Source organism: Megalops cyprinoides, chromosome 14 (assembly GCF_013368585.1).
Source record: "Megalops cyprinoides isolate fMegCyp1 chromosome 14, fMegCyp1.pri, whole genome shotgun sequence".
NCBI classification, from domain to species: Eukaryota; Metazoa; Chordata; class Actinopteri; order Elopiformes; family Megalopidae; genus Megalops; species Megalops cyprinoides.
The window spans coordinates 32,159,774-32,172,401 of NC_050596.1; the positions used below are offsets into that span (position 1 = coordinate 32,159,774).

At 45.6% G+C, this 12,628-nt stretch overlaps 1 protein-coding gene across 1 annotated transcript in view; it reads left to right on the forward strand.

The window, feature by feature from the left end:
* The window catches only part of LOC118789317 (sodium-driven chloride bicarbonate exchanger-like), a 57,200-nt gene that overhangs the window by 33,980 nt on the left and 10,592 nt on the right, over positions 1-12,628 (forward strand). Inside the window, exons 9-16 of the mRNA XM_036545680.1 lie at positions 1,382-1,539; positions 1,933-2,020; positions 2,915-3,061; positions 3,254-3,345; positions 6,025-6,199; positions 6,945-7,078; positions 10,569-10,814; positions 12,172-12,277. Of these exons, the coding sequence (XP_036401573.1) occupies positions 1,382-1,539; positions 1,933-2,020; positions 2,915-3,061; positions 3,254-3,345; positions 6,025-6,199; positions 6,945-7,078; positions 10,569-10,814; positions 12,172-12,277 (1,146 nt within the window). The remainder of the gene's footprint in view (positions 1-1,381; positions 1,540-1,932; positions 2,021-2,914; positions 3,062-3,253; positions 3,346-6,024; positions 6,200-6,944; positions 7,079-10,568; positions 10,815-12,171; positions 12,278-12,628) is intronic.

A 12,628-nucleotide genomic window follows, 5' to 3' on the forward strand; every position in this document is an offset into this window, starting at 1 on the left:
GCAATGCAGCCGCATACGTTTTGAAATGTAATGTAGTGATGTAGCGGAGTGCTATGGTATGTCTGTCAGGTACAGAGGATACAGAAGACCCTGTGTTCATTTACACAGTTAAGGTCGTGCACCACTTTAGAGGAATACTGCATTTTCAAAAGATGCTCCCCTGCTAAAACAATGGGTTTTAACGAGGTGTATGTCCCCAAAATACCTCAATTTATAATATGCCTTATTTAGTAAAATGGCTTAGATTTTTATCACATATAAATGCCTTCTATAATTAACCCAGCCCAGAGTGCTGAAACAGTGAAAAGCGATTTGGGACTTCACTTATGTCAGGCTGTGGAAACAGCTCAACAGTAAACATTAGCTGTTCGTGGCCTATTTTGGGAGGCTTAAAATGGCAGGAACATTAGCCTAGCAGTTTCAGCCCAGGAAAGAGGTAAGGATCCTTTTAATGAGACACATCACTGCTGGGTTACCAGCATAATAATATTTAAACAAACAGCTCACTGAATCTGTGCCATTACAATAAGACATAATGCAGCTTTTGACTGCTCTGTTACAATGACTAACAGAGTCAATTAATAGTTAATACGCTATTATTATGGTGGCAGGACTGAACCATCACCAGGATTACTATATGAAATAATAGTAGAAAACAGTAGAAAAGAAATTTTATGAAAATTGTTGTGTGATGTACATTGCATTACAGTCATTTAGCAGACACTCTTATCCAGAGCTGCTTACATTTAGGTTACAATTTTACATGTTATCTGTTTATACAGCTGGATATTTACTGAGGCAACTGTGGGTTAAGTACCTTCCCCAAGGGTACAGCAGCAGTGCCCCAGCAGGGAATCAAACCAGCAACCTAGCTGTACTGATCTGTTGCTGAAGAAATATACTGGCTAAAGGTAATGACTATCCTGACTCAGCAGAGTGCAAATTCTGGTCAGAGAAGTCAAAGCTAAATATTAAATTGGATTCTTACCCTTCGAAGACAGCTGATAAAAACACAGCCCTTACAATGGACCCAGTGCTCTGGTATTTTATGTATTTAATGCTTTTTATGCGCTGACAAAGTTCCTGCAATGGTCTAATATCAGCAAGCTCCCAGAATGCTTTGCAGTGTTTTTAGCTCTCAGGGCTATGCTAATTATAGAAAGCGTAGAAAAAGGCATATCTGCTAAGTAAGGCATGTTGCAAAGTTTATTTAAGTGCACATTCTAAGAACAGTTGAGCATTCTTGTAGGAATCTGTAAGTTGCTGAGTGACGGCTGTTTGGTCTGGGGTGTTTCATCCTGAAACTCATCTCGTCTTTTAGCATCGGTTGAAAGGGTTCAGACATTAACCGCAGCTGTGATCTTGTGCTGCACTCCTGCAGATTGACCTTCACTTCATGAAGAAGATTCCCCCAGGCGCTGAGGCCTCTAACATCCTAGTGGGTGAGCTGGAGTTTCTGGACAGGCCTGTGGTGGCTTTCGTGCGCCTCTCCCCTGCCGTCCTGCTCAACGGCCTGGCGGAAGTGCCCATCACCACCAGGTGAGGGTCTCCCTACCCCTCACCTCTCACCCCTCTCAAAATACCCCCTGCTGCTTCCAAATGAGCTTCTGACAGCACCACCTCTAAGACACCTAAGGATTCTAGAGACCAGACTATGTAATTTCCTAATTTGTGCTACAGTAAGCCTGAAACACATATTGGTGTGTGAGACTGCTTCACTCAGGAGCGGTGAAATGTTTCCTTTAAAGAGTGTATTTTTCATGATAATCAGGGGTAATTTACACATCGTGAATATTTTCCCCCATCCACAAATGGGAGAGTTGACTGGTGTCACCTCCTGAAGGGAACTGTGCCTGCTCTGATTCGCAGCTGTGGACTCTGATGGATTGATATGAAATATGATAATCTATAATCCTCTGCGCTTCCTGTCAGGTTCCTGTTCATCCTGCTGGGGCCGTTGGGGAAGGGGCCGCAGTATCATGAGATCGGCCGGTCGATCGCCACCCTGATGACAGACGAGGTGAGGCCAGCTTTTCTCACAATGCGGCTTTTTTGGAGACCTTTCATGTGTCCTTAAGCATTCACTAGGAGCCAAAGCTTGCTTTTCAAAGGCTGCACCGCAAATCAACAAGACACATCACAGAGTTAAATTCAAGACAAGCAAATGTCGCATGCAGGCATGCCAGAGCACGCTTTTTTTCCCTCTGTGAGGAGCAGCGGACTCAGGCATTTCACAGCCCGGGCTAACATCTCACAGTGCGCTCGAGGTGGCGAGAGGAGCACAAAGTGTTGGGCGGAATTCTAATGTGAATCTGTCCCCCTAACGACAGCAGAGTCACCCACCTGCTAATTAGCGCTCGCTCCTTCTGAGCGGCTCAGCCACCCAAATCTGCTCGCTTGAAGCCTGGCCAGGGTGGCGCATCGGGACACGAGAGGACGGCGCGTGGCCGCGCGCTTCTTCCTGAACTTTGGGAGACGAAACTCGAGTGTTTTTTTGCAGCAGGCAGTCTCCAGCCACAGGGGCTGTGTTGCTGAGCTTTCTGTCAGCGCTGCATCTGCTGCTAAGGACAGAGAACACAGAACAGGCGGGTGTGTTAAGTTAACCCTCCAAAGCAAATGCTCTTCCTGTGTCTGTCCTTTAGAACTGTATTGAGCTCTCCCCTGTCTGCTTATTGGTTTCAGGGAAATAGTGTAATGTTGTATGAACTGTATTGAAACCTCCCCCCTGATTGGTCTTAGGGTATTGACATCACTCACTTTCTTGGTAAATAGAAAAAAATATGTACAGTTTTGCATGCAGTTGTGTGTAAGGTCTCACTCTCAGGCATATGTTCTATTTGTCATCTTGCACTGAGAATACTACCAACTACCAACCGAGCAGCTCGAGAACTCCTTGTATGTGGGTGTGTCTCAGGTATTCCATGATGTTGCCTACAAAGCCAAGGACCGCAACGATCTGGTGGCGGGCATCGATGAATTCCTGGACCAGGTGACAGTCCTGCCGCCGGGTGAATGGGACCCGTCCATCAGAATAGAGCCGCCAAAAAACGTCCCCTCTCAGGTGAGAGTGACTGCCTCCCTCAGCTGTCTCATGGACAGTGTGAGGGCCGATGTCAGTTTTTTTCCTGTAGAGGGCACGTCCCCTGTTTGCTCCGTGGATGTGTCTAACGGGCCTCTCATGTTATTTCTCACCTGCAGACGTGAGAGAAGCTTGTTGTGATGCAGCGCTGTGCTCTCCCTCTCTCTCCCGCAGGAGAAACGGAAGATTCCTGCGGTGCCTAACGGCACAACGGAACACGGCGAGCTTGGCGGCCACGGCGGCCCTGAGCTGCAGCGTACCGGGAGGTGGGTGCGGGAGGGAGGGGGGACCCCAGCAGGGAGGGGCGGATGGGGGAGGCAAGGGGGACCCCAGCAGAGAGGGGCGGATGGGGGAGGCAAGGGGGACCCCAGCAGAGAGGGGCGGAAGGGGAGGGAGGGGCAGATGCAGGAGGGAGAGGGGACCCCAGCAGAGAGGGGAGAGTGCAGGAGGGAAGGGGGACCCCAGCAGAGAGGGGTGGATGGGGGAGGGAAGGGGGACCACAGCAGAGAGGGGTGGGTCTGGGGGAGAGAGGGGGGTAGCCCACTATAGTTTAGAAAAAGAGGGGGTACCCCATAATAGAGTGTGGGAATGGAGGTAGGTACCCCACTGCAGCTCTGGGAGAGAGGGGGTACCCCACAACAGCACTGGGAATGTGGGAGAGACGAGGGGCTATGTAAAGAGATCTCTGATGCCCATGCTCCAGGTCCTTACTCTTCTCTTCCCTGGTATATTTAAGGTGTACTGCCTCAGGTGCACTGTTCACATATAAGAACAGTTACTTGTGCTGTAAGGCAATTACTACTTAATCTTGGCCAAATGGCCAAATTGGCCAAATGGTAATTAATGCATTATAGTTCATTTAGTAATTGAATGTAATTTAATTAATCACTTTGAGTGTTCAGTATTTTTTGCTTCTGTGGGGAAAGACTTTGGTTTGGCTGTTTGACTAACGTCAGATGTTGATCCCAGACTGTTAGACAGAGGCCTAGTTTTACTCCATTCATCCCTGAGGTTGAAGTTCAGCTGAAATATGAGTCAAAGTCAAGGCCACGGTTACTACGGCAACCTCTGCCGTGCGGCTCACGAATGCTTGTGCGTTCCTGTAGTCTGGGAACTGCTTCATGCTTTGGTGGCTCTGTTTGCATCTGACCCAGTGGGCTGACAGGAGGCTGAAAGCTGGTATGGTTTAGTCTAGAGCACTGAATCGGAGGTCGTACTGTGACCTCGAACACTGAATGGAAGAGTGTAGGACTCATTCCTGCGATGGGCACTGTGTCTTCCTATTGAGATTGTAACCCTGTACATTCCTGTCCAGATTGTAAAGTGTAGGCTCTGATTCAGACTGTAACATTGTAGGTTTTGATTCAGATGATAACATTGTAGGTTTCTATCCGGACTGTAACATTGTAGGCTCTGATTCAGACTGTAACATTGTAGGTTTTGATTCAGATGATAACATTGTAGGTTTCTATCCGGACTGTAACATTGTAGGCTCCTGTTCAGACAGTAACATTGTAGGTTTTGATTCAGATGATAACATTGTAGGTTTCTATCCGGACTGTAACATTGTAGGCTCCTGTTCAGACAGTAACATTGTAGGTTTCTATCCAGACTGTATGATTGTAGGCTCTGATTCAGACAGTAACATTTCAGGCTCTGATTCAGACTGTAACATTGCATGTTCATATCCAGATTCTAGCACTGTAGGTTCCTGTCTAGATTGAAATATTGTATGTTCTTATCCAAACTGTAAAGGTGCAGGTTATCATCCAGAATGTGATCCTGTAGTTTCCTGTTCCTGTCCTATAACATTACACACACTTCAGAGTGTAAGTCTGTATTGTGGGTTTCTCTCCTGAGCAGAAGACTGTGAGTCCTTATAAAGAGCGGAAGTTGTAGGCGTCTTTCCTGACTGGAAGGTTGTAGGTGCCTAGCTTCAGTGGAAGGTTGGAAACAGGGAAAGAAGTGGTGCCAGGCTGTGCTGGAACCAAGCCGAAACCTGCCTGACAAGGCTCTCAGGGTTTCCCATAACAGCACCCTGGCTGTAATACATCTCACACATTCAAACAGAGGGCCAGGAATACACTGCCAAAAACCTGCAAGCAGGAAAAAATGAAGTGTTCTTTCTGAAATCTTTCAAGCTTTTTTTCCCACAGATTTAGCTGTCATCAAATAATAAGTTCACTTAAAAAGGTTTTATTGCTACATTTCAGAAAGGTGAAACTATACATTTTATCACTATTTAACTATGCAAATTATAACGGTGCAGTGTAGTGTAGAGATTCTTGTGCTGTAGATATGGATCAAAGTCTTTTTGTGACTTTGTGTTCATCCAAACAGCTTTGGAACTGAATGATGTAATCCAAGCATGTGGTCCACTAACCCCGCCCCTGGTCTGCTTGTAACCAGGACACCTCCAGATGGATTGTGGGTCCCAATTTTCACAGTCTGTTCTCACTCTACTTGACAAAAAACCCTGTGAAACACCACGTGGTGTAGACGCTGCAGGACTTTCCAAAGTGACCGTGGAGACGAGGGCATTACTCAATATTGCAGCAGAGAATAAGTTCTGAGATGCCTAACTGTGCAGAGTGAAAGATGAACAGGTCGCTCATGTTAATCGTCAGCACACATACCTTTACATTATGTTACATTACATTACATTCATTTAGCAGATGTTCCAGCACAACAGAACAGAAGTGTGTCCATTCAAGTTGAATGAGCAACAGTGTCAGACCATTATTTTTGTGTCAGACCATTATTTTCAACTTGCGATGCAACTCAGGGTGATACGTCATTGTGCACCGTAAAATATCTTTGATTCTTTATCCTTTGCTTGGGGACTTGTGCTAACGTGTTGCAGTACAGTCGGTTTATGCTTGCGCTGAGTAAGCGTGTCTGTGTTTGGGAGTGTGTGAGGCTCTGAGCTGCCCTTCGTTTTGCAGGCTGTTCGGGGGGCTGGTTATGGACCTGAAACGCAAGATTCCGCACTACCTATCGGACTACACCGACGCCATCAGCCTGCAGTGCTTGGCCTCCTTCCTCTTCCTGTACTGCGCCTGCATGTCACCCGTCATCACCTTCGGGGGTCTGCTCGGGGAGGCCACGGAGGGACGCATCGTAAGACCCCTTTTGCAACGCCCTGTCTCTCGCGCACACTCCGCTGTTTGCGTGTTTAGGCGCCTTCAGAGTTCCTGCAGCACAGTCACGCCTGCTAATGTGGTGCAGTGGCACAAGGCTTGTAACCGGATGGTTGCTGGTTTGATTCCCTTTGGTAAGGTACTTAACCTGCAGTTGCCTCTGTAAACACCCAGCTATATAAATGTATAAAATTGTAAGCAAGTGTATGTAAGTCACTCTGGATAAGTGTGTCCACTAAATGACAATAATGTAATGTAATGTTGTTGAAGGTCCTGAAATTAGCACCTATATTTAATATTGTCCTGAATGTCTATCTGGGCCACCGGTACCAGCCGTAGCAATACCATTCTGTCTGTTCCATGTGTCTGTATGACATTCTCTTAGCAGATGCTGTTATCCAGTGCAGTTTACAGCTTTTTTATAATTTTTCCTACACCCACTTATACAGCTCAGTGTCCATTTATCATGACAGTTAGCCAAACCAGCGTGTTTTTATGAAACGCGGCACCCTTGGCACAGACCGCACAGAGCGAAACTGCGCGGCATGAAGTGAAATGGAAGAAGAGAGTGATGATTCGAGGACAGACAGGGAGCGCAGCGCACCGCGGTGAAAGAGAAAGCCGCCAGATTACACAGGACTGGTTGTTGCTTTTTCATTGCGGTGGTTGCTTACTGCGAGCGTGTCCCGCTCATACAGCGCGCACTGTTTTCCTCTGTCCTCCAGAGCGCCATAGAGTCGCTGTTCGGAGCCTCCATGACCGGAATAGCCTACTCCCTTTTTGCTGGGCAGCCTCTCACTATACTGGGCAGCACGGGGCCGGTGTTGGTGTTCGAGAAGATCTTGTTCAAATTCTGCAAGTAAGTCTGTCTGACTGTATGTTTTTTACATGTAGAATAATACTAAAATGAACACTTTACAGGTCTGGGGGGGGGGGGGGGGGGGGGGGTTCCATGATGAACAGCAAATGTTGCAGCTTTATCCATTAAAATCAGTAAAGGAGCGCCCAAATGTAAGAAACATAACGCTGGTCAGAGGTGTCCATGAGCCAGTGCTGTGCGTTGCTTCGTAAAGCATGTCTGGGAATGGAGTCGGCCTGTTGGTGTTTCTTCACTCTTCATTCATTAGCCAATGAGTATGGGTTCCGCTGATGGGTGTTGGGTATTAGAGCTTTTCTGTAGTTCTGTACTTTCAGAGGTTTTGGTAAGGCTTCTTAGTTATGTGAATAGTTTTGTACTTAGTTTTTTGAGTTTTCCAAATCATCTAATATACACAGCTGGGCAAGCCAGCATGCTAAGGGTAGCTGTTCTCCTGTTAAATGGAAAGGAGAAAGCAGAGAATAAGCTTTTTACCTGAAGCTCATTAGTACCGTTGAAAGAAAAAGGATGAATTTCCTGTCATAATAGGGAGAGGTTTTCTCATAATTACCGTGCGCAGAGTCATAATTATTCATTAAGGGCTGTTACCCTATGCATTGCTGTTCCTCTGTATGCAGCAGCACTGGTTTCCGTCTGAAAATAATCAGCTCTGAGTGTGCAGCCCGACCCGCCACAAAATACCGATTCACTGAGAAATGAAAGTTTACGAAAAAGATCCGCACAAACCCCTTATTATTAAACAGTTGGACCAAAGGTTTGTCACTCGTTTGTGAAGATTAACGAAGCGATTTAGCAGAGAGAAGCTGAAAGGCTGTGAAGTTTCTGCACCCGTCTCCTTGCAAAACAGAAAATTGATCGTCAGACTGTAGCTGAAGGGCGTTAATCCTTCTCACAACGTCTTGGTGTCAGATGTGTTTGATGGGGACACAAGCCTCCAGAAGTGTAGTAATTTTCCCTACAGGGCAGAAGCAATGAGTAAGAATGCAACTGGCTGCTTTTTCCAGTCAGCTGTTCGTTGCCACCACCATTATGAGGGGCTGATGTCCAGCCAATTTTGTGTCTCTTTTTTAGCTGATACTGTTCAGGTGTATTGTTGTTACTGAAATTCCAAACAGAGATGCAGAAGGTGCAATCATATGCAATTAACCCAACACAGTTACTTTCATCTGTGAGTCTAAAAATCCCACTTACCACTTCCAGTCTGCGTGAACTGTTCTTTGCAACCCCCCCCCCTCCCACACCCCCTACACCCCCCGTTTAAGTTGTCCAAATGTGGGGTCAGAAACCTCAGCCTCAGGACGAGGAGTGATCCCTTCATTGTAGTCAAACCCAAAGAGCAGTGCCCCTATGCCCACATGAACATCAACCTCCACATTCTTCAATAAACACATTTGCATTGCGTGGAAATTCATATCTACTGAACAGACATTGATCAGAAGTTACTCCTCCTCATAGCATAGTGTTGTTTACCCAGATATGTGTACATTACTCTGGAATGTGTGCCTAATAAGATTTTTGTGTTGAGCTATGAATATACAGGCAGCACCATTAAATGGTTTTGGTTTTAATAATTAGCTGTGGTGCACAAGAAAGTGTCATAGAATATCCTAACATTTGCATATCTGTTCCGATAGAAGTTAAAAATGTGAAAGATGGTTAGACCTGGTATCAGTATGTCCTGGTTAATGAAGCAAACATTAAATACAATACAGTGATAGACAGAACAGAACTCTCTGGGGTTAAGGTCACAGGCCTAAACTTCCCTGTCTGCCTGTTCCCCCCAAGGTAGACAGTCACTCCATACCCACACAGTAGCTCCCTCTCTCTCCATTAAGCCTGATGATTTCAATTATTTAAATGTTAATTTATTAGCATATGACATGTCAGAGATCCCAGTTTACTGATGACAGACTACCTGTCAACTTGGAGTTTGGAGGGGGAAAATAAGTAGCAGTCAATATATAGAAATTTCAGATGAGAAGGGGAATGTAAATAAGATAATTAGGTGAGACAAATTAATGTCAATCTTGAAAATATTTTCATCATGGAAGGTCATTAAAAAGTTACGGAAAGGGGTCACCGCCCTTGAAAAGTTGTTGAAAATTGCCCAAGTCATTCTGAAACAAAAAATAAGGTTAATTATGTTTTTCAGAGACAACAAAATACGTACTTTTTTTTTTGTTTAACTCGCTGGCTTGATGTTATTTACCGTTGAGACTAGAAATGTCTGTGCAGAAATTTCTACAGTATTGCCTAGTTTGTTGGCTTGTACAGTATGCCCACTACCAAAAGCCACTGAAGGCTGGTGTTCACTGCCAAGGTCTCCTGCAAGTGCATGTCCCTACAGACGCAAACTATTTTTAATGCAGAATGTCTCAAACAGTATCGCCCCTTACAATTCTAGTATGAATTTGACAATTCTCACTCTAAAAAAGATCATTAACAATGTTACCTTTAACCTTAAAAAGTGAGTGAAAAGTAAAAAAGTTGAAATTTAGGAAGAACCTTGAAATGAAAATATGAAGATGAAGAAAAGCAAGTTTCCAATTCTTTTCTTTTCCTGGAGTGTCTTGTCTTTTAACATGTTCACATTTATTTTTATGATTCCTTCTCATCATTTGCCTGTCCTGACTTTTGGTATAAAATACAGTACATATAAACCAAATGTTTTGCACCATTTACAAGCTGTATTTTTAAATAAAAAATACCATAATAGAACCCTGACATGTACATTGTTTTCACAGCAAATAACCCAGTGGTTGTAGAGGTTTAGATTTTACAGGGGACCTATATCAACTCACAGTCGTTAGGATCTATACTGAGCCAGACCAAAAGGCAGTGTAGTGTAGATGCCTGAGGTAGGCTGTAACACAGTATATATGAGCTTTGGCCTCAACTGGAACACGTGTCCAACCCAAAGTATTGCAGTGACACCTACCTTATCTGACACTGATTGAATTTATGTTTTATGCAGATTATTATTATTATTATTCCAAATCCTGCACTGAGGGTGACCTGGCTAATGCACAAATATCTGTTGCATGCCCTGCTATGTTTAATTATGAGTGCACATTGAAAATGCCATATGTAGCTTACAACCGAGTCATATTTGGGTTGGTGTGACTGGCTTAAAGTTGGGTGAGAAAGTCTGTCACATCATCTTACATACAGCTGAATCCCAAAGTTCTTTTATATTCATGGCCAGCTTGTGTGACTGGCCCCCAGGTGTGAGAGCTGGAGGATCGATTTGCTGTGAAAACAAGGCCGTCCTTTAGTGCCCTGGATGGAGAGGATGACCCCTGTGTGCCACAGAGCTGGCCGGTGTTTGATTATGTGAAAAGTGTGTTAAATTTTGCCGTAATGATGTGGTGCGAAGGTCAGATGTCTGCAGATGAAACACAGTTACTGAGCGAGTGATTTTGTGTGTGTGTGTGTGTGTGTGTGTGTGTCTGTGTGTCTTTCCCCCACTCAGGGACTACAGCCTGTCCTACCTCTCATTAAGAGCCTGCATAGGGCTCTGGACGGCGTTTCTCTGTCTGCTGCTGGTTGCCACGGACGCCAGCTCGCTCGTCTGTTACATCACACGCTTCACGGAGGAGGCATTCGCCGCCCTCATCTGCATCATCTTCATCTACGAGGCCCTGGAGAAGCTGGTGCACCTGGGCGAAACCTACCCCATCAACATGAACAATAACCTGGACCGGCTCACCTTGTACAGGTGAGCGTGCGAGCGCCACCAATTACAAATTACAATTACAGATACAGTGGTGAGAGAGCAGGGCCTCGTGAGCCTCAAAGTGGGTTTAGTGTTGAAGAAACTTGGATGTGAACCAATCACAGTGTTCCGCTACAGAGAGAAATGCCTTTTAGGCCAAGCAGTGATGAACAGGACATTCTAGTTCCACCCATTGTGAACTGCATGAAGCCTCATGCTCCCCTCACTAAAGTCAACTGTAGTTGTTTTACTTACTTATTAATTTGCTTTAACTGCAGTTGGGTGCCACAGATGCTACATAAATGCTACGGGCTTTATTCCTGTGTGTGAGCTCTGTCTCACGCACACACAGTGCACATGAAAGCAGTCTGCCTGTGAAAGCAGGCGTGACTCAGGCAGCACTGTAGGGACTGACCCTTTGTGCAGGGTCAGACGATGATGTCATCAAACAGATTAATCAGGTTAATACGTTTTTGCGGAACATCAGGACCAGGCTAAAGAGGTCAGATTAGGAGCCGAAGAGTCTGACCCTGCTTCTAAGGGCACTCTCCCACTGATTCTGCTCACAGCTGATTCCTGGTACTGTCAGACTGTATTTTTCAGTTTGGGGTCACTTTCTTTTCGACCTATAATGTGTAATCACACTTGAATTTATCGGCAGACATATTCAGCTGCAGCTGTTTGTTCGGGCTGCTTGCTGAAAGAGGCCGACCAGACTTTGTATCAGTCTCACACTGCAAACGTTCAGCTGTGCTCAATTTTCTTGGGTTTTACCTCTTTAACTGTTAATTCTGTAGGTTTTTTTTAATGTGTCAGGTTCTCATGAACTAGATAATGGTAACTATGGCGCAAGGTATGGATAGATTTCTGATACGCCCGAATCAGAGTTGCTTAGTCTGTCAGGCTTTACAAGCCAACCGTACGGTAAGGAATGCCGCAAGCCAATTAAAAATGGCCACAAATATCTACTGGTTTCAGTTACCAGTGGCAGACCATGAGGGGTGACACGTCTGCACCCCCCCAACCCCTCATCTCCATTTCAGACCTCCTGTGGTGTGCTCTCCTAAAGTCCAGCACCTCCACAGGAACTGGTTATTGTGCATTGCAGTCCTTAAAGCTCATGAAAAAACATGTTTGGTGTAGGAAGTAGGTACCAGCTGGCCTGAGCCATAGGCTCAGAGTTGGCCTGGCCCATAGGCTCAGAGTTGGCCTGGCCCATAGACTCAGAACTGGCCTGGTCCAACAGCTGAGAGCATGTCCTGATTTTGTGTAGTTTTGTTCTTGGTTTAAGGTACTTGTCTGCCACTGTTGGTGAGGATGTCACTGGACACGTGAACCAGGTGTGTCTCTTTGTCTGCAGGTGTGTTTGTGTGGAGCCCCCAGATCCTAGCAACGCCACCCTGAGGTACTGGGAGGAGAACAACATCACCGCCTCTGAGATCTACTGGGAAGCCCTGGAGGTCAAGGTGTGAGAGACAGGGGGGGCATAGCTGTGTTCACTGAGGCTTTTAAATACATACTGAGTAACTGTGACTTTGCACTCTTCTGACTATTGGCAACAAACTAAACCTATGATTTTGTGCTCTTTTGACTAAGAAGGACTATTGGCAACAAAACTGTGAGCCTGTGACTTTGTGCTCTTGAGAGGCACGACTTGAAGAGAGGCTAAACCTGTGATTTTCTTCAAATGAGTCACTATTGGCACCACGGTCTAAACCTGTGAATTTGTTCTTTCTTCAAATGAGAGTGACCGTTTACAACGTGGCCATAACACAGGACACGGTGTTCTTTCCGGTGTGCGCAGCCCTTGGCAAAAC